The sequence below is a fragment of the Mesitornis unicolor genome, unplaced genomic scaffold (genome assembly GCF_000695765.1).
Source record: "Mesitornis unicolor isolate BGI_N332 unplaced genomic scaffold, ASM69576v1 scaffold6953, whole genome shotgun sequence".
NCBI classification, from domain to species: Eukaryota; Metazoa; Chordata; class Aves; order Mesitornithiformes; family Mesitornithidae; genus Mesitornis; species Mesitornis unicolor.
Window position 1 is genome coordinate 127,045 of NW_010173925.1, and position 22,843 is coordinate 149,887.

A 22,843-nucleotide genomic window follows, 5' to 3' on the forward strand; every position below is an offset into this window, starting at 1 on the left:
CAGGAAAGGAAATAGCTATTTTAGACGTGATTATCAGATTTTGTTCCAGTGCTGCTTTCTGAACAGGACTTCAGGCTGAGATGATATGGCAAAAACATCTCCAGTGCAGCCATTCTGTTAAAAAGTCCTTAGCAAGTAGGCATCATGTGCCAAAGGGCCTCATTTTAGGAAGAACTTTTCCCAGGTTTTCCCACCAGTGTGCAAAATTTAGAAGTAACTATGGGAATATTTATATGAGTAAGACTATAACAAATAACCAGATCTCCGTTATTTATGTTGGTACAGAAAATAAGGAAAAATTTATCTAAAATCCTATGCATATTTTTGTATTTATTTTAATACATTTTATCCATACATTTGAGAGCAGGGCTCTCTCTGTATGGAAGGGAATTTGCCCTTTACTGCACTAGACAGATTTGCTAATACAATTAATAATTAACCTTAAGGTGCTGGGGGGAGTTTAAGGAAAGCAGAAGCAAAGCAGAGCTTTCAATTTTTGTTTGAACGTACCAAAAAACCACTCAAAATGTAGCATCAGTTGTCCCCCTTTGCATAGTCCAGGAGTTCGCTACAGTGTACGAAAACTCTGCGTTAGTTTCCTTCTGTAGGTTTATTCAATTAACACAAAGCTAGAATTAACATTATTAGATGTAGTTACTCTTTCTGCACCTATGCCGTGCTGTGACTGCTTGATATTTTTATGTTACTGATAATGTCTTGAGAAGACAGGTTAATTTGGGGATGTATGCAGACCCATTCATCCTATCAGACTGTATCATCACTTTGATTCCAGTAGATAACACTGGAAATGGATACCACACCAGAGGACAGGCATCAAGCAGTTGATATTTGGTTTCAGTGATGGCTGGTAGGTGGTGTCCATGTCCTTCAAAGCCATGCCAGCTGCTACTTCTCTGAGTGGGCAGATAAAGGAGACTGAATTGCTCTGCTCTCTTGGAGTCCTTCACTGGATCAAGGCCGGGGGCAGCAGTGCTGTGGGGTTTTTTTTTTGTGATCACGGATCCAAATTTGACTACAGTAGATCCTGTCCATCTGAACACCAAAAATGTGAAGCAATGTAATATGTGAGCAGGAGATACATAAAGACACAATGAGATAATACCAGTCATGCTAATGATGAAAAACCTCCTGTGGGGAATGGCTACCATCTCCCACCCAGGGGCTGGCTTTCCCCTTTGGGTTCCCTCTTCAAAAGGCAGTACGTATTTTGTGGTGTAAGTAGGTATCATACAGATCAAAAGCTTTCCAGAGATCAAAAAATACTGAGCTTTGAGATCAACACTGTTGATGATCAGCACTTCAGCCAGAGGTGGCCAATTTTGTTGTTAAAAATTAGAAGTTGCCTGTTCTCACAGAAACACATCTTATTGCTAAACCCCAGCATATACAAAGTTCTACATAGCATATCTGAGATCAGGACCTATGGTAGACCATAGACTTAAGTTGTAATAAATATTCCCTTTGAGGTTTTGAGACTTGGTAATATTTTAAACTTTTTTGGTAGATTTTTAAAGCTGTTATTTTTTCATAATTGCCTTCATGGAGCTTTTTTAAAGTAATATTAAATAAATTGCATTTTATGATAAAAATACAAAAAAGTTATGCCAGGAGTGTATCTTAATATAACATATCACATATTAGCTGGTAGGGAATGATAAGATTCTTCTCTGGGAAACTAATGTGCTACAAACATGGTAACTCTTTACAGAGGTTATTTCGGAGAGCACATGGAGGGATAACTGCTGTGCGGTGATCAGCAGCCCCTCAAATTAACATCTTTGTTTTACCAGAATTATTCTTCCTGCGCGGCCCTTTTAACTAAGGAGTGAACTATGCCTAAGAATTAATACCTGTTCAATCTACATGTAAAAAATTAAGATAAGATCATAATTTTTTTAGGGTTTGTTTCTGTATTTGTCAAGCCATGGTCAGTGTCCATGTTTTCTGTAGCTTTAATAACTGCTGGTTTCATTGCTATCGACTCATGAAAAAGTAGAAAAATAATTGTGTTTGCCAAAACTATTACCTTTCCATTAACTTCTTTCATGTAACTTCCAAGGTATTTTTAAAATGAATTCTTCCTTCATAACATGCTTTTTTGCTTTTCTCATACTTCTTCCTTCTTGAATATTTTTGTAATTTAAAAACAAAAGGACTAGTAGGGTGCCGCTTGCCCTCCTTTTCTGGCAGCATTCGTCTATTTCCACTTTGGTTGGAGATCACAGTAATCCAGCATGTTGTGGAAAGCGGTTCTCCCTGGAGGGACATCTGGTGCTTTGATGTGCTCCCCAGGCAGTTCTCTTGGCAGCTCTGGAGATGCCACTGAAAGATCTGGCACACTTCTGTTCAGATGAAAGTAAGAAAATCCCTCGTTAGTGATGTGTAGAGTAAGATACTGGTTACTGCACCAGATTGGTTTGGTTCTAATCACAGACTTCTGGCAGTAAATATTAGCATAGAGGAGATTTATTTTTTTTTTAAAGGATATGAATGTGGAAGAAAGTAAGTAAAAAGGTCTGCAAATGCAGAGTCAGTAAAGGCAGAAAAGGAAAACAAATGGCAAAATTAGTTAAGTAGTTGCAAAATCTGTTACAAGGTGTGAGAAAAACTCAACAAGGATCATGAATGAAAGTTCAGTTCATACCCATCTAGTAAAATGAAAAGAAGAGATGTGTTATGGGTAATTACTGAGCACTTACCACTGACCTGGCAAAGAGCATGTGTGTGAGTGAGTAATCTCTGGTGAACAGGAGTTACACGGTGTAAGCATTGGAGATTGCTGCTGCTGTCTCTTTATTCAGTGCTGCATTGTTTGACTACCTTCACAATTTGTTGGCATTAGTACATTTTAGTTCAATAGACGAGTGAAGTCTTACTTGGTTCTTACTTAGGTTTCTTAGTCTTAGGTCTCTTAGTTTCTTTCCTTCTAGTAGTATTCTCTACAGTGCTTTTTCACCTCCAGTTAAATATTTTGTTTTCACATGAAACTCAACTGCTTTTCTTCCATGGCGTGTTGAAGGCTGTTAAACAGTTTTAATACACAGGTTTCAGGAATTCAGTTCAATTGACATTGTCTTTATCACTTTCAGGAGTGAAACCTTAAACACACGTAAGACATTTTGCCATGAAAGATCACCATTGACTTCTGTGAGGCCAATATATCACTTACGTATTCCCACCGTGAAAAGCAAAAAATCAAAAAAAGTTATTTGGCCTAAGAGTTTGTATGTCCAGACTTCACAGACACTTTGTTTTTGCCAGCTGATGTGTCTCTATGTAGCTATTTCTGATATAGCAGCCTCTATTCGGCATTTTTGACATTGTCTTTCTCAATTGCAAAAGACAGAGAATCAAGGAGGCAAGGAAAGGTATTTGCCAGTAACATTTATGGCTCCAAAATACTCGCTAGCTACCCCTGCTCATTGCCTTCTATCCAGCTATGGCCAAATTTTCTGTGAGGAGGGTTTTTTTAAATACTCCAGATGCCTCAAACAAACCCAATGTACTCATCAGGCCTATCAATTTTTAGCCATTTTATTAGATACTAAATATATATATTAATTTTAAAAATTACAATTTTGAATCTTTTCGGTATCTTTGAGAAGAAATTACTTGAAGTGCTTGACATTTTAATGCAGGTTGTCTTTTCAAATAGATTTGGCTTCTAACGCATGTGACAACAGGACTTTGCTCTTCAGTTAGAGCATACATTTCAGAGTAGTTGTTACCTAAAATATTATCATAAGGCATAAGAAAACACACGATTTAAGTTGCCTTTCATGAACATAATTAAGAATTAATAAGACTGTACCAGTGGCTAGTCCTCAGAATTTCCACTGTTTTGCCTTTTGTGACCCGTGTTATTAAAAGTCCATTATTTTTACAGACTTTATTAAATTGGATCTTATTAAAGCATTCTATATTTGCATTTGGTCTTTCATAATTCATTATTATTATGACATTTACTTTTTACCATCAGATCTGAAAACATATCATAAGCTACCCTTTTCTCTTGAAAGAAATGCTAATTTCAAACAGTCCTCTAATGGAAGAGAAAAGCTTTATCAGTTTTTTCATTTATTCAAGATCGTGTTAAGAATACTAATGCTAGACTTCTGTATGCTAATATCCAAGAGCTTTTTTTGGTCAAAAGCTTAGAATTATTGTTTTTAGACCACACTGCTAAGTATGTCACTGGCAGGGCACTAGTACAAAAGAAAATACAATTCTGAAGTACCACATTTTAATTCTATGACTGATAAAAACCATTTCTTGATGTTTCATTATTAAATTATATTTTCATATGAAACTATACTATTTTTGTGCTTCGTCATGTTTACTAGATTATGGCTCTACTTAGTTTCTCTTTAGAAGTTTTTAACAATTTATTTTGCATGATTACTTCGGGGGGGTTAGTTTGGAATTATAAGCTGCAGAATAGTGTAAAAGGAAATGGAGTTCTCCATCAAAGAAATCACTGTCTTAACAAGTTATTAATTGTTTTTATTTAGTCGATTTGGTATTTATCGTATTTGTAAGTATTCTCATAACTTAATAATAAAAAGGGAGAAAGACCTCTAGATTTGAATGCAGAAGCTTAGACGTTAAACAGTACTGAGCACTGATAAACTGCTGAATTTAGCATAATTTTTTTAAAACCAACTTCAATAACATCTCTACAATGTTAACTTTGTTTTTTCCGACACAGGTTTCTGACGATGTGCACTAGGCACTTCGGGAGTGTTGTAGCCCAGACAATTCGAACTCAGAAGACAGACCAGTTTCCACTTTTCCTTATTATTATGGGAAAACGATCATCTAATGAAGTATTGAATGTAATACAAGGTACAGTTCTCACTTTATATTAAAAGGAGTTTTTATGTGAGCACTAAAACTGTTAGAAGGCATCTTTGTGAACCTTTTCTTTTAAGATGTTCAGAATATGAATTTATTTCACACAAGATACTTTCAGTTGCCATGGTATAAATAGCTACTATTCATAAATGTGTTAATTAACTTCATATTAGAGAATCATTGCCATGACTGTAGTAGGATCATAGTTTAAGTTTCTCTGTTGGGTTTTTTTTTTTTTAGTAGAAGCCAAATATCCTAAATAAGGAGCTACACTTAGTCTTGCAAATTTATATCCATATAAATTACTGATTTGCAATAGATTTTGACTGCACTTTTTGTGTAGTGCCAGAATACGTTGAGTTTGCTGTGTCTGGTCCCTTGTTACCATGTGGACTCCTGTTGCACATAGCAGGCTAATATTTGAACATGAGTTGCTTTTTCAGACCTGCCTGCAGTGCTGAGCCTCCAAATTGGATCAGAATTTGAAGTTGCTAATATAATCCCACAGAAATGAAGCTTTCTGTCTTGCATGAGCAGTTCTTTATGACATAACCATTCCTCTGATTTCACTGACAGCAAGATGACTTAGATGTGGAGTGTTGCCCTTTGACTGCTGTTCTCAGTAACTCTTCAAATTAAAATACATCAAAGAATGGCAGCCTCTCATTTCTTCTGCTTTCTCCACACGTTTGCCTTCATGACACTGTGTCCTCATTTATTTATTGCTTAAATCTAACAATCTTTATTCTAATCTCCTTATTTTCCTGAGGAAATTCAGCCTCAGGAAATACTACCTTTTGCAGACAGCATTACTGTTTCTTTCTGCATATGGGATTAATAATTTTCTTGTGGAGCCTGCAGTGCTCCTTCCTATGGCCAAAATTGTGAATTTTGCATCAACTTTGTCTCCTTAGTGCAAGGTACAGCACAACACTAATTCATGTTACTTCTGTCACTTAGAGAATTTATTTCATAGAAATAACCTTATGAGAAAGTTTTCTTGGTTTTATAACTCCGCAGCATAGTTCAGCACCTGTGTTATCCCAGTGAAGTCAGTGGTGCTTGCTGGCTTAAATTACTTAACTGAGCAACTTGGTGACTCAAAGTCATAATACAGTGCAGCTTTGTATGATAAAATAATCCCAATTATTTAATTGCATTCATTAAGTTTTAATGATTTGTCAGGTTTTCTGCAGTCTTTTGAACTAAACTAAAGCGATCATCTGTTGCAGCCTTACTTCAGTTTATCTTTTAACAAGAATCAAACGCGCTGTACTTGTTATTTTCCCATGAATTGGGACACCAGTATCTTTTCACAATATGCCCTCAGATGAATTGTAGCGTCTCAAGTCCTGCGTGTTGTAGCATGTGGGATAAAATTTTCTGCTAAGGTAGCAAATGTTAGAAATGGGAACAATGAGGGCTTTTCAGGGCTGGGTGAGAAGGCATGTGTACAGAAGAGATACAACGATATAGAAACTTAAGTCCCAGTGGCGTTCATTGAAATGCAGACTGTCTAAATTTGCTTTCCATTTTTAGTTGGGTTTTTTTTTCCTTTTTCCTGGGGTTGGAAACTATGGGGACAGTTTTGTTTGCTTTACTGGTACGATGGCTTCTGGTTAGTTTACTCCTTTTAAAGTTTTGACCAGCATCACCAGTACAAACCTAGTTCTTGTTGGCATTGTTCTGTGAACGTCCAAACACCATTTAGGCTGGCAGCTATTATAGTTTTTGACCGTTACTCATGGTCTAAGACTTTTTAACTACTATGACAAGTAGCTCTAATGGGTAGTTTAGTCTTCAGTTTAGGAAGAAAACACAAACACTGAGTGCATCTTGGTGGGAAATGAAACTAAGATTTCAGTCTTACTGAAAACTGGAGGTGTGCTGGTTGAAAAATGGAAGGAGGTATCTGTTTTTCTATGCATGTGCTGTATTTCTTGATAGATACACCGATGACTTACTTTTCCGCTATTATTAGTTTTACTAGTTTTGTCAGAAGTAAATAGACTAAAGAGAATATATTATAAAGTTTGAAATTTTACTACTAATACCTGAGTGAAAATGCTGCACGCACATCCATTCAATCACTGTATTTTGGTTTTTTCCATTTTTTAAACCAATCCACATGGATGCTGCTGCCAACATTCTACCTTTTGCTACATGACTAAGCAATTGCTTCAGTCTCCCTGGTTTATTATAGCTGGGAATTCTAAAACATAAAATCAGTTTCATGTCAGGGAACCCCAGATATACTACTTTCCTTTAACATCAGTGATTAAAAGAAAAAATAGTTACTCCATGCAAGCACAGAAGCAGTTGTTCAGATTTGAACCACCTAAAATTTTAGCCTATGATCAACAACATTTGTTTGTGAAAGAAATCTAACGTTTTCAATAAAAAGGCAAACTAAAAGCATTCTGCTGAGATACTTGCATTTTCTACTCTGTGCTTAGTTGTTTGGGGTTTTTTTAAATCTGGCTATTTCTTATGGATTAATTCTAAAATTACTTCTTTTTTTGTGTAGTAACTTTAATGGTGTGAAGTTCAGCTATCTTTCTTTGTTGCTAGGTAACACAACAGTGGATGAACTAATGATGAGGCTGATGGCTGCAATGGAGATCTTCAGTGCCCAGCAGCAGGAAGACATAAAGGATGAGGTGAGCACTGAAAGTTGCTGCAGATACCCACTGGCTTCCACGAGTCACTGGGGATGCCAAATCAATCAGATGTTTCTTTAGCCAATGAAGTTGGGTATGATGTGTTTTAGTGCCTCTTCCATCATCAGAAATTAAAAACATCGTCTCCTTTGTGTATTTACTTGGGTTTCTCAAAAAACCCGTTCTTTATTGGTCTTGTCATTTTCAGTTTGTTTTCTTTTTCTGAGTATTAGTCATGAGTAACCATTTCCATTTACAGTGGCATTATGGAGCTTAATATGCTCGTACAAGGAAATGACAATTGAATATTTCCCCAATGACCAGCTCCAGGTCATAGGTAGAAAGCAAAGAATAGATTGATAGACCTTAAAAGGGAATTGAAAAACAACCTTAACCAGGGCTGAACCAGTACTGAATCTTCATTCTGACAGCGCAGAATGGGTAAGTGGTGACAAGACTTTTCAAAAACAGTGTTTCAATTACACAGAAGTAGACACAGTGAGGCATACAGTTGAAAGATGTTCATCTGTTACTCTATAAATTGAGAGTGACATTTTGAAGTAATGAATTACTTAGGAATTTATAATAATAGGTGTGTTGCCATTCAAGATTATTCTTATCCTGTTGTATAGACATTGATTGACAATAATTCACTAAACACACTCTTCACATTTAAATCTTGTATCTCATTAGTACAAGATTTACTGATTATGGTTGTAATAATATGGAGGCACGGCATCTGAACAATATCTGTACTTCGTTTTTTCTTCTTTATTTATGCTACCCGTAATTCATTGGTAAAGAAATTGACTTTCATTTTGTTAATACTGAGCACAAATTTTAATATGAGGATTACAACAAAAAATCCAAGGCATGATATAATTGATTTTTTAAATGCATTTTAACAGGAATATGTCAGGTATGGGGTTTTTCTAATGCTTTAATGAGAAGGTAAAATTCGCATCACAGATAAGTTCCAAGAAAGGTTGAGAACTGAAAACTATAAAAGCTGATAAAAAGGAAGAAAACAGAAGGCAAGAAAAGCTTATAAAGGCAAAGAGATAAGAGCGAATATGGAACTGGAGAAGGAATTAGAATTAGGAGTCTTGGGTTTGGAGCAGGAGATCAGAACGGTTGCCCAGGGCAGGGGACATCGGTATTTAGCAAAGAAAAAGGTAGAAGCAGATGAGATAGTGATAGACCTCTCCTAAGAGGATTAAGCCAAGTGGGTTTGCAACTAAGAAATGTCTGAGTGTAAGGGAAATGAAACTTAACCAAAAAAGCCCACTTGGTATCCTTAAGGCCATGATTGCAGAAGTGGTAATGGGCTTCTGCATCCTGCGCTGCTGTTGGTCCCTCCCTGGATGGCCAGGAACGGGGACAGTCCAGTGACAGCTCCCACGGTGGCAATGTGGACGTCTCCTGACTTCTTGCTCCAGGTGCTCCACCTATGTAGGGAGAATGGGAAATTAATTTTTATACATTCCTCCCAAATCTACCTTTGTCCCAGTCTTCTGTACTCTTTTCTCACATTTCCTTCTGTTTTTCTGTCGCTGAGAGCACCACTGACATTTCTTCCCCAACGGGAGTTTTTTTTCTAACACACTTTGACATTCAGAAAACTAATGGAAAATTTCATAAACTTTAGGGGCAGATTTCCAGATGCTATGGGTTCTATACACAAATAGGATATTTACTTATACCTTGGCTTCACTTTTACGAGCACACCTAAAGGTGATCTCAGACACTTTCACCTTTGAAGCAGGAAGTTTAAAACCAAAAAATAACTTTGCTTTATGAAATTACTATTCCAGAGAGGGAGTGTTTGACAAGCAGTCTGTACTCAATAGAGAGCTTTAGCCTGAAAAGAAAATACTGCCTTTTTGTGGTTTGCTACATAATCTGTAGCTTTCTTGTAAGTCTTGTACTTGACAACTTCAAGTGTTTAAACATCAACACCTTTTCTTTTTTAAGATCTTGCTGCAATTGGTGCATTCATTTCCCAAATATTACAATAGCAAACAGGATACAGAGTCCGGTTTCTGTTACTGTGTTCTTAATAGCAACAATAAGTCATTGTAAAACCACAAGAAGATAAGCAGAAAATTCTTTTGTGTTTTAAAAAGAGAAGTTATCTGTATAGCTTTGCTGTAAACAGAAGTGTGTGTGAGAGAGAAATAGGACTGGAAACACTTGTAAATAACAGCATGAAATCATTAATGAGTCAGGTTGTGCAGCTGAACTTCTCCACGTTGGATTTTTAACTTGCATGCACATGAAAGCTTCCCACACGGCTATTGCATAATTCTGTTTAGCACAGCATGTTTTGCAGTGCCCTCTGATGGTTATTTCGCTGCAGGATGACTGTTACCACCGTGGTGCTGGCTGTAGCTGTTCAGGCATCTCTGTACAGCCCAGTCCCTGTCGCTGCCCATCCACTGATGGTGTAGGCAGACACTCAGAGCAGCGTCACCTCACCCGAGTGAAGTCAGTCACTTCCTTGGCTGGTGGTAATAGCTGGTGGTTAGCTAAATTCTCTGCTTTGGTATCCATGTAAAATTTACTAGGGTAACCTCATAAAATTTTAATCAGGCAAACTTGGGGCATATTTCTAAAATGTCAAGTGCTAAAATACCATCATTTAACCAGCAGTTTGATTTAATTTTTAGATTTGTATCTTATGTTTGGTCAAGATTTTTCTTACATAATCTCCAAAGAAATACCTTAAAAACATTGAGATGCATATGTGTACATATGTGTGCACATTAGTATTTTCCTTTTCTAACTATGTTTGCTCCTCTGGCCCACACTACAAATGTTGATACCCCAACCGCTGTTCAGGCAGTGGGGTTGAGGACTTCTGCAAAGAGGAAATAAAGGCCCTAAGGAGTTTCTCCTGTAAGCGATCGAGGGTATCTCAGGCAGGGGCAGCCGGCCTCTCCCACTGTTGATCAAGGCGTGAACTGAGATTTTTCGGGAACTGACTTTGAAAGGAGTGTGTAGTATCGGTTCCTCTGAAGTGTCAATGCCTGGTGCTGGACTTAGGAAAACAAATAATAATTGTAAAATATTGCACGCCCTGGAATGTCCATTTTTAAACACCCTGTTAGCTTGCTTGCTTCAATTAAATAATCACCTCAGCGTGGCACGATGGGCCCAAATAGATCGGAGTGAGTTCCTTTGTGAGATTAATGTGAAGAGATACGTGATTAAATCCTGGTCTTGCAGCACAACACACCTGTTCTGGGACGATCCCGAACATTTTTCCTCCATGGCCTGAGGAGGAGGCTTCTCAGAGGATTACAGTAACACTTTTTGACAAGCTTATACAGGGTGGAGTTTCCATGTAATGACAGGGCTCATTTGATGATATCTCAGTAATGCATTCTTTTTATTTTTGCTGTCAACATTTATTACTGTAGAAGCATTGACTGTTACACAGCTGGTCCAACTTGTCCACATTTAAGTAACAGTAGGTCTCTCGTCATGTTTATTTTTGTCGTTACGCAACACTAGCGCTCCTGTGCTCAGATAAGACTTCAAGGTGGAATTGTAATACCCACAGCTGCTTCAAAAGCCTTGTTTTTACAAATAACAATTAAAACCTTCAATTCACTTCAAACTGTGTCTGCTGACACACTGTTTTCTTTAGTGTAAAAGAGAGATACTTAAGAATTTTTGAACTGGAAAAACTGTTGTAAACAGACTCTGAAGATAAGCTGTCCAAAAATGTAGCCCTGCAGAGTGACCATCTTTGCTCTCTGATCTATGGTGGCATCTCTTCTTCCTTGACACTGCTATGACGTGAGGAAAATGTAGGTCCTTCCTTACTGGAAGGACCTGGATGGGGATTTTAAAAATATGTAAATGAAAACAATAACTCCAAACCAGCAACATAAATTCACCTTCTTTTGCCTGCCACAGCTCTGTATAAATGTGCTTGTGTCACCATCCCAGCGCTCTCTTATGTTAGATGGGGCTTTACTGGGCAAGTGTTATTTTTATAACATTGCAGTAAGAAGCCTGTCACCTCCACGTCTACCACCTCTTCTGCCTCCCTGCTGTCAAGTGAAAGCGATTTCCTTCCTTTTTTTGTATGATGATATAACAGTTTTAGCTTCCAGTACCTTTTCCTCTTCTGACAATGTGTCTCAGCCACAGAGAATCCGTCTTAGTGCATATTCTCCTAATCTGTGACCTGTTTGTCTTTTCCTCCTTCAGATCGGTTGCTTTTCTCCACTCCTTACCTGCAGTCGTGTTCTCAGTTAGGGGATGGCTTAAGTGCTTCCGCCAGCCATGCAGGATACCCCTGCAAGTTCTGTTTAGGCACTGAAACTCACATTAAAATCAGTAGAAATTAGGCATCTGGATACCTTTGATAATCTGTGTTCCATCTAACACTGTCATGTGTATCATGGTATATAGTATTTGCACAGCAGGAGGTTATGAGAATAAATACATGAAATTCATTAAATTCCGAGGCGCAAAAGCATTATGGTGATGACAGCCATCTAACGAAGATTGTGATTGAACCCCTCAAAAAATCCAATTAGCACATTTACTAATTATTACTAGTTATAACTAATTAAACTACAGTAATAAAAATTTGCTTAAATTCTCCAATTTTGTATTTGTAATATGATAGCACCCCAAACGATCGGTTTCCCATTGTGCACTTCACTGCACTGACACACCAGCAGATATCACTGCCGCCTTTAAGGGTTTGTGGCCTATTTTGAACTTTGACAAAGTGCAAGGTAATGACAGAGGAAAGAAAAGATAAAATGCAAGTATCTTTAGTTCAGGTGGCTTTTTGGCTATACTTGTTGATGGCTCCAGTTTCTCTTAATAAAGAGCAGCTTTCCCTGCTACACAGCCCAGGTGGTGTGGTAGGACCGGCTGGCTCATTTCCCATGGAAAGTCACTGCAGGACTGCTTCTGGAAGCTTCTGGGTTTATTTTCTTTCTTGTTACTTGAGGTAATTCTCAGAAATCGCTATCTGGAACTGGGCTTTCAGCCTTTGATATAGCCAGGCAGGATCCCCCAGCGGTTCTCTGTTGTGCCCCCTCACTCTGCCCCGTCCTGCCTCCCCACCCGAGGTTCTGCCACCACTGAAACTTTCATTTGCTTTGTCCTTATCGTTCTCATATACCCAACACATTCTGTGTACATTTTTTCCTTCCATATATTCCTCATCATGTATGTTTAAGTTATACAATGTGCAAGTCTGTCATCTTAGTGAGTCAAGTTAATGTCTTTCTCGCACTGGTTTGTTTGGGCAAAGGGGTGTTTCTCTTTAACGCTCCCGTGAATAGCCTTAAGCACTTGCAGTTTTTAATTTCAGGAGTGGTTCAGTGAAATGAACTGTCTTTCAGCTGAGCATTCAGCATTTGTAAATATACTCTGGGGTTTTTTTGTCTTTCTTGTAACAGCCGGTTCCTCACTGATGCTCTGATACGTGTCTTCGGCTCGTGGTTATCTTCTCAAGTTCTGTCTCGTCTGGTTTTACTTCACAGTAAAACTGATCCCAAAGGGCAATGAGGAATAAAGCCATAACACATCTCCCTGAGACAAATCAGGTGCAAAGCTGATTGCTGGAGTTAAATCATTAAATCCTACCTTCAGAAAAAACAACAATATATTTTAAAAAACCCTAGAAGGGCCAGTGCTGACTTTTCGAGCAAAATAACACATCCAAAAAGCCAAATGTATTGTGTATTCTTTTCCCCTGTGTAATCTGCAGGAAAAGGGGGCATACGCTGTCCTTAATGCAATCAGGAATCCCTGTTTCCATCGTCCTGCCTTCTATTGAGTGCTTCAGTGGTAACTTCAAGAAGTGGTTTAGGGAATAATTATTGGAGAGAGTTATCCTAAATTTCTTCTTAACCTTCTCTGTAAGTTTTTCTTAGTCTTGTAGCTCTGGATATTACTCAACAGAAGGTTTTATCTAGTCCATTATAACTATTTCATGAATATAAGTGTTTACTATTTTTGTTACGACTTTGTAATATTGTCGTGGTTTGTACAGTTGTTCTATCACCCGATCACTCTTCCCCACTTGGGGATGGGAGTCAGGAAAAGAAAAGGAGGTCCATGGGTTGAAAAAGAAATATATTTAGTAAAAATAATAATAAAACCCAGTATTAATAACAGCGTTAATCTGAAGTACACAGAGTTATACCCAGCCAGTGTTGTGGGGGAGTAGGCCTCAGGGGTAGGGTGGTAGACAAGGCCCTTTTGAAGTGTCAGCCATGGAAGAATATAATCTGTGAATAAATGAAATTTTTTTAAAAAGTCTCAACTTTCCATTGAACATTCCCCCCCCATTGTTGCATTATCAAAATGATAAAGCAGAGAGCTGTGACTTTTTCCCTTTAAGGAGCAAAGGGAAGTGGTCTCCTCATCTCACGCCCAAAACCCTGGTATGCGGATGGCTTGCATCCACACCAGCCTTTGGTTGGTGCTGTGGAATTCAGAAACGCGGAGCGTAGCCCCATTTATGATGAAGGCTTTTTACGTGACCTGAGACGAGCCGTTGTCTGTTCACACCTTGGTTTCTTGGAAAAAGAAGGTGGTAATTTTACCTTCATTGCAGAAGTACTGCAGAGATGCATTTATTGATGTTCAGTCAATGCTGCAATTTATGGAGGGTTTAGCAGGAAAACTGAAAACTACCTCAGGTTTTGTTAATGGATAATACAGCATTTTTAAAATTAATTATTAGTGGTAGGACTGTTCTTTTTTTCTTCCTGTGTTCGTTCTTAGTGCAATGAAAGGTTCTCTGCAAAACACTTTCTTCTGCTATTTTTGTCACCATTACAAATTTTCTTTTGTTGCTTTTGGTAACCTTGAGTCATCCTCCTGCTTTGTATGGTTTCTCTGGAGGAAGAGATGACTAAAATAAAAAATTGCATTACAAAAAGGAGATCTGCAGTATCTAATATTTAAGATTTGCCTAAGGCGTAACTCTGACCCAGAGAATATCATTTTGCCATAATCTCCATAGAGGAGGTGGTGTGAGCAGTATTGACAAAACACAGCAGTAGGTACAGAGAGGTGCCTCATGGGATTACATCTGCTTCTTACTTAAAGAAATCTAGATCCTGGATTTGTTTTTTTTGTCTATTTCAGTAAGAACAGTGTTGTTTCCATGCGGTGTCAAGCACAGTGGCGTGTTCTTTTACTTTTAGATGTGACTTACATATTTCTATGAGGACCAGGCAGTCATGCGTAGTAATTCTTCACATTCCTGACATCTCTCTCATAATCCACTTTTAGGACGATGATAACTGTGATGAATAGGGAGGAAATAATTTTTTTTAAATGCCTGATATTCACATTATAAAACCTATAGCATCGGTAGTTTTTGCAGTTGTCATGCAGATTATATAAATTAAACCAATTTCAAAAGTTCTTCTGTAAAGCTCTCTGTAGGTAAATGAATCCCCTGTGTTAATCTAAAGTAACTTCTAAAAACGTCCTGGAGTTTCCTAGACAGTTTGTAAAGTGCAAAATAAAAGCCAGTACTCTCTTTCTTATAACTCTGATTAGTTGGGTTTTTTTAAATTTATTTTTCTAACAATTTTTGTAATTTTTTAAATGTTGGGGTTTTTTGAGGGTTGGCTTTGGTTTGTCTGGGGGTTTTTGTTTGGGGTTTTTTGTGTTGGGATTTTTGTTTGTTTGTTTTTAACTGAAGTAACTATATGGTAATTGCTATCAATATTTGATGAAGGAAAGAGCCTCTAGTTGCAGTGGTTGTATCTGATCTCCCAGTTTTCTCTTGAGCATTACTGGACTTGTGTGACTTTTGAAATTCAGTTAGCGTGTGATACATGAAGTTGCAAAACCTGACAGCTTAATAGGCTCTCTGCAAATAGATTCTTCATATTTTTTAAAAAGCTTGTTCCATCTCAGATTGCCTGAAGTCAGTCTTCCTTTAGTAAATTGGATGGGAAGATAGATTTATTTCTCACTGTTTTAGGACAAATTTATGGTATGTTTGTGGAAAGACTTTGTTTGTCGATAGTACAAAGCCTTTTCCTTTACTGTTACATTCCATCTATGAGAAGAGTTGGGAAAACTTCTGTGTATTCCAGCTTTCCTCATTTTTGGATAACAAAAATCAGAGCTGTTTAATTATTTCAACACGGTCTCTTCTCAGAAATGGAATATTAATGTAGGGTAATTTCTGCTATCAGGTTTGAGTGACTTTTTGAAGGTATTCCAGGAGCATGGCACATAAAGCTTATCAAGGTCCAGAGGTGCGGGGGGGGGGAGGGGGAACGAGATATTTGGTGGTTCTTGTCCTTTTTACGTTTTGTAAGTATTACTTCTACTCATGTCTTAGCTTTGCTGAACAAAGTGATAGTTTCTGTGTCTTCTGTGAATTAAATTTAGGACACGTTGCTTGTAGACTAATCTTGGGTCCCGTTTCTATAAGGAAGAAGAGTTTCCTCTAAAAAGATCTTGTTACTTTCCAACTGGAGGTTGTATACCTTTTCCTGCAATTTGTCCTTTCCTCTTGTGGTTGCATGTTACTTTGGAGCTCTTTAACCGCTAACGCGTTAGAGTTTTGTTTGTGGAACATCTTGGCACGTTTGCATGACATGGTAATGACAGTTAACATATGCTCCTCACATTTAGAGTTGAGTTTTTGCCAAATAGTGACGTTTTGGGGAGAAGATTAATCAGTTTATGTGGAATAAACCTGGCAGATTAATGGGAAAATTAACTTACTTCTTCAAAAATCAGTAGATAGTAGACTTTAATTTCTGTGAAATACAGGGAACAGATTACCCCAGTGCAAGCGCTGTGTTACTGGTAACTACAGGTGACCGTGCTGAGCCCACCAGCTCACCAAGCTAAATCTTATTGATTTTTGTAGGGACCAGTGCAGCCTCTGCAGGGATCTGGGAGGATTATGAGATGTAAGAGGAGTAAGTGCAGTGGAGCAGCCACTGTCTCTGTCTCCAGAGGCAGAGTATGAATCTATTGATTGTACACTTTGCTTTATCAGACATCACCCCAGTGCAGTTACTCTGGCTTTCAGTGATATCCACTTCTTGATCCTTCACCATATGGATGATGCCCTGCTTTGTCATTCGCGTATTTTTATCAAACCTTTATTTTGTCATGCTCTGATCATTAATGAGATACTTTGCTAGGTTTGCTGGTTTGAAGTGGGCATGCTAACCTCACGTTTCTTGTCTGCCTGCATCTTTATATTCGAAACACTTCAGAGCAGGACTTGCTACTTTCCCATTTTGTGTAAGACAGCACAATGTGAACTGAGGCCTCTGGATGGTGTTTCATAGCCATGACCCTGGACAGATCCTACTGAGGGTGTTTTCACCAAGGAAGGACCTGGGAGCAGGCCTTCTCTCACAGGACAACCCATTAACTCCTGTCACAGCAGAAAGCAAATTAAAATCCAGCCTCATCATTTAAACCTCAGTCTGTCCTTCCCTATTACAAGACCACCCGACTTGTCAGCTGCAGGAGTGAGATCCCTGCAAGATCCTCCCCAGCGCCAGGCCACACGTACCCCTCTTCTGGCCCCCTCCTCGCGTGGCTGGCGCAGGAGGATGCTGCCCTGTTCTGGAGTCTGATGAAGATGGTAGAGCAAACAGCCCCCTTGGGCTGGGCCTTGGACACGCCAATCTGTTAGGTGGCAATTGAAACATAGCTGTAGGTAAGTCAGAATTCATAAAGCCAAGGTCACCCTTGAGGCGTTTCTGAAATAATTTCTCCTAGCGGTAGTTAGATGAGCAAAGCAGTCAAGTATTTTGAATTCACTGGGGTTAAAGAGTGCTGGTGAACGTAAGACATAGATCATATTAATCCACTGTTCATGGATATTGCTAATTTTCGTTTCTTTTTTCTTTTAGGATGAACGTGAAGCCAGAGAAAATGTGAAAAGGGAACAGGATGAAGCATACCGCATCTCGCTGGAGGCTGACAGAGCAAAGGTGGGTGCAGGGTGAAGCAACCACAGGAATGTCAGGATGGGAATCCCTCCACATTTGGTGAAATCTCTGTGGTGCAGAGGACTGCCTGCCTTCAGTTCTGCTTTTAAGATAACGTGATTGCTGTAGGAGCCGTAATGCCCTCAGTGGTTATAACATGGCACTAGACACAGTAACGAGGAGTAGACTTAACATCTTTTTGGTAAAGCAGTCCTGGCCCCACTTAATAATAGAAGTTGGGAAAGCAATGGCAGGAAAAGGTCACTTAATAAATATCCTAATTCTTGTATTAATTTCTACGTAGAAGCAGAGAAGATTCTTTGCTTTTATGTATCTAATGCACGTCATTAAATACAGCTGTGGGAAGCAAGGTGATACATGCATGATAACTGTTTGTGTTTATTAGAGGGAAGCGCAAGAGAGAGAAATGGCAGAGCAGTTTCGCTTGGAACAGATTCGGAAAGAACAGGAGGAAGAACGTGAGGTGGGACGTTTTACCTTTCTGTCTAATTTTTGGATTCATGAAGGTTATGGACATTGCAACTTTCATTCAGCACACATTGCAACTTTAATTCAAAGGATACTTTTTATATGAATATCAATTTTCTTTAAAATTAACTTCTCATTAACATAGTGCAGCTGAATCATTTTCATCCACTGTTTAATAGCTTTTCTGTTCTATCATTTTAACATTTCTAAAGTCTTCTACAGCATCTTCCTTAGAATGAAAGTTGTGTTTAAATTAATACTTTACATCTCTAAGCTTATATAAGAAAATAGAAACCATGTGCTGTGAAGCATGCCGTTCCCCAGACTCTACTATTTTGGATAGTCTCTTAATTTTGTAGATTCTGAGGACCCCAGTACCTGCTAGAGATGGCTCCTGCAGCCTCTTTCAGGATCTAGGCTAGCTCCTGTCTATGTAGGTATACGTAAAGCATCATGTATAGGAATTTACAGATACTAGTGACTTCCTCTTTTTCACCTCTTGGCAAATACAAAATATGGTAAAAAGGCTGGGGTACAGCCATGTTTCTTCCCTTGATGCCCCACCACATTTCAAAGGATAAGTAAAATGGATTAGTCATTAAAATATTTCCATCTGTTCCGAGAAGTTCTTGAAATATAATTCCTTACAGAACTGCTGTGAAACACAGCTGATACTTGAAAAGGACTTTGAAACCCTTGAATAAAATATTAAAAAATATATTCACTTATAAATGTCTTGACTGAAGTCAGAGTTGGTTTTGGGTTGTCCTTTGACTTCTAAGCATATAAGATTCTGTGAGCAAATTGCTAATGGATACAGAGCTGCTTCAGCAGCCCTATTGAATATATATTTCCTGAGTATGTTTCCAGTATTATATAAAATATAAATAAAATATAAATATTAAAAATATTTATTCACTTATATAAAATGTCAGTGTTCCAATATTTTTTGTAAACTGAATATAACTTCTTTGCTTTGAACAGTCATGGATTATGGAGATTTGAAATTCAAAATTACATTCTCATTTAATTTTCCACTTAGTTAAAGTCCTTGGAACTCTTGAAATCCTGATAAATCACAACCTTGCTTATTCCCCTGTACACAACTTAAATGTATACTTGACATTTCAGTCTTGTGTACTTTGCTGATGTATGAAAAAATTGCATTATACAACTGCAAAAAAGTTGGCTATGAACACATTTAATATTCCCTGAGATAAAGCCAATAAACAAACTGTATGAGCAATGTATTTGCATATATATTTTTGACCAAGATAATTTCATTAAAAAACCTGAACCATTTAAGCATCCAAGAACCTTTTAAACAGTACTGCGCTGTAAATACTAAATTCAGACCAAGCAGTAGTATTCAATGGTTTGGGAAAGATGCAGTCCAGTTCTTCTTTCTTATCCTACAATATCTGTGATGAGTTATTTAGCTCCTGTTGTTAACATTAGCCAAGAATGGAAGCTGAAACGCAACTGCAGGAGCAGTGCACCGAACTGGGCTGGGAGAATTGTGTCAAGAATAACTGTAATCATTGTAATAATTGTAGGACAGCAATTCTGTGAGGTTAATAGCAATCAAACATAAACCAGTACTGTAGCAGTAACAGACTGCTGAGCAGTCAGCTCACACTCACATTCAAGAAGTGTGTTTTTCTTTTTTAAGTAATTTTGCATGCATAGAAACAATAATTAATTCTGCTTTATTATTTCTGCTCCTGAACCTTTTCTGATACTTTCTGATACCTCTTGGAAATCGTTTTCTTACGCAAAGGCTGCAAGACTGGTCCATGTTATCAAAATATACCTGGGCTTCCCTGTTTTAATGTAGAGCACGGTAATGAAAATAATGGGATCTGTTTGCTTAGTAGAACAAAAGGGATTTTAACAATAATGTTTACTAACACTCCCCGTTTTCAAGTATACAGATTACTTACACTGAATTGTTCTGCAACAGTGTTTACTTACAGAAGTGGCTTTATGTTCAGTTCGTATATTTAAAATCTGACTATTGAGCTATTCACATACTGAACATTCTACTTATCAACAGACTGAAATTGCTTGTTCAGGTCCAAGAGTTATTAACGTGATCCATCTCATCATTGTTTTCTGAGTTGGTTTGCTGGTACAGAATATCCATTGTAAATTGCCATTTTATGTTGAAGGCATGGAGACTGGTTACTTTGGGGAGCGACGCACTCTTTGCACAAAGAAAAGGGCTCTAATGAGCTACTGTTGTTTATTTTTCTATAATATAATTGGTTGGGTTCAGTAAATAATGTAGCATCTGCTGTTATACTGTGTGGGGAAATGTCAAAACAGAAAGACAGTAAGCAGGTGGTTGGGAATGGAGAGAGAGAAAATTAAAATAGAATCTATTTAAAATATAATCTCATAGTAGATGAGCAAAAATGAACTCAAGTTCTATGTATAAATATTTATACTGAGATATAATTTTCTCAGAGGTTCATGTCTAAGAAGTAGGCTATTTAAAACCCTTCGTAATCTTGCTTCTGCCCATGCCTTTCTCTTTAACGTAATCATGCACCTTCATTTGCTGTTACCAAATGACCTTGGGGAGGTTTTCAAAGGCACAAATAGCAACTGTGTATCTTGAAAAATCTGTGTTCCTTGAAAAATCGAGGTAAATCCTGCCTGACTGCCTCTTCAGTTGGAGAAGTTGTCTTTTGGGTGTATCGCGCTGCTTCTTCCACTGGCTGACATTCACACTGCCTGCTGCTCAGATGCAGTGGTCCTGTAACAAGGCGGCTCTCTGAGCGCGGTCCAATTTGTACAAGATGCCATTACTTGTCCATGAGGGTTAGTGGTGTTAGTAGCTGTATGATAGTATCAGCAGGATACACAGGAAGACAAAGGTACCCGTTTTTAGGTCGTAATGTGGCCACCCATTACAATATTGAGGCTGATTTCATGCAAGTTGTTGCAGGAAATGTGCACACCTATGCTTGGAATCGTCTTCCTGCAAATAAGAGTAATGATTGCATGCTTTAAATCTTAAAACTCCCATTTCTGTCCTCCCATTTTTCTTCTTTGACCGTTCCTACTTTTATATGTGCTCTATATATCTAGTGTACTTTCAGGTTATTTTAAATTGTGTCTTTTAACAGTGTTTTGGTTTATTTACAGTAAATCTGCAGATATTTCTTTTTCACTCTGAACTGCCACTAACGGTCTTGTCTTTACTGCAAATGGTCAGTTCCTCTCGGCAAGAGGAAGGCGATTTGATAAGTGCATTTAAATAAACACTTTTACTGCCTTTAATTTATACCCTTTAAGAAAGCAATTGGCCACTTGACAATTATTCTCTCATTCAAATTTTTTTCCAAGGCTTTCTTCCAAATGATTAAATTACTTCTCCCCATTGTGCATTAACTCTAGACCTAATAATATGTGTTATAAAGAAGGATTTATTTTAATTAGTTGTCCAGCAGGCTGTTACTAAGGAATGAATAAAAATTATTTTGTCACTGAGATATAAAGCACAGCTATGGCTCTGGAGCACTGTGGCACATCTTGAAGTTCTAGAAGAAATAAAAGCTCTCTGTCCTTTTCCTCTGTTGTTAGCATTGCAACCTAAATGGTTATTTTTCCTTCCTCAGGCTATCAGGCTTTCTCTTGAGCAATCTTTGCCTCCAGAACCGAAAGAGGAGAGCACCGAGTCTGTCAGCAAACTGCGTATTCGGACGCCCAGCGGAGAATTCTTTGAGCGACGTTTCCTGGCCAGCAGCAAGTTGCAGGTGGTCTTTGATTTTGTAGCTTCCAAGGGATATCCTTGGGAGGAGTACAAGCTGCTGGGCACCTTTCCGAGGAGAGATGTGAGTAAATGTACCTTTCAGGAACAAATGCTACTACTTCTTATCTCTGTATGTTAGATGAGCAGCATGTTAGAGCATCGACTGTAAAAGATATACCTGAATGATTGCGTTGCGAAATCTGTTTCCAGTGACATAAAAACATCCTCTGTTTCTGAAACAAACAAGTTGTGGATCGCATTCAGTGAAAACTGCCCGCGTACACTGAGCCAGCATCACTCGCGTCCTGTTTTGAAGGAAGCAGCCTGTGCGCTGTTTAGGTCTGTTATGAGCTGGAATCTCTGATCTTTCTGGTTTTGCCATTTTGATGCAATTTTAAGTTACGAGCAAGGAAGGCTCAGTGTCAGGTAGCAAATGGTTATGAGCTAACCAGTATATTCTAGTAAATTATTCACCTACTTGTTACATCATACCAGTAAATAGTCATTCATACCTCCTGCCTCCAGTTTCTAATGATGTACCTGCTGTGACTGATCTTCGAAATCAATACTGCTCACAAAAGCAAATTCAGTTCTGTTGGTTTATCAATAGATATTTATAAGCTGATCACTAAGTTTCTTTGAATAATACCTATATGTTGGTATGTGGTATATAAAACTATATATCTCTATTACAAATTCACTTTAATTTCTTATCCAGCCATTGTTACAGCAAAGGTAAAAGCCAATGGGTCCAACTGTGCAGCAGTTACCTGGGACCCTGCATAAAAGGCAAAGGTAGTGGGCGCTACAGAGATGACAGAGCAGAGCCAAGCAGGGATGAGTGAATTTTGGCAGCTTTTTGGCCATACTGCCTCCATATTGCAAAAGCACAGTGGCAGCTCTGACTCAGTCGGGGGTTTGTTTGTCTCCAGGTGACTGGTGAAGCTGTTTTGCATCAAAGGAGCTCAATAACTTGGGTTGCTTTTCCATTTTGTTTCCCATCACTGCCCCTAGAGGAAGTTCACTAGGAGTAAACCTCTGACAGGCATGTTTGGAGTACTGTTTTGTAACAGATACCTCTTGCTTTAGCATTG

At 38.2% G+C, this 22,843-nt stretch overlaps 1 protein-coding gene across 1 annotated transcript in view; it reads left to right on the forward strand.

Annotated features, from left to right (window-relative positions):
* The window catches only part of FAF1 (Fas (TNFRSF6) associated factor 1), a gene marked incomplete at its 5' end in the record, with an annotated part of 148,045 nt that overhangs the window by 112,110 nt on the left and 13,092 nt on the right, over nucleotides 1-22,843 (forward strand). Inside the window, 5 exons of the mRNA XM_010180871.1 lie at nucleotides 4,730-4,866; nucleotides 7,447-7,535; nucleotides 17,423-17,503; nucleotides 17,907-17,984; nucleotides 21,616-21,831. Coding sequence (XP_010179173.1) covers nucleotides 4,730-4,866; nucleotides 7,447-7,535; nucleotides 17,423-17,503; nucleotides 17,907-17,984; nucleotides 21,616-21,831 — 601 coding nt within the window. The remainder of the gene's footprint in view (nucleotides 1-4,729; nucleotides 4,867-7,446; nucleotides 7,536-17,422; nucleotides 17,504-17,906; nucleotides 17,985-21,615; nucleotides 21,832-22,843) is intronic.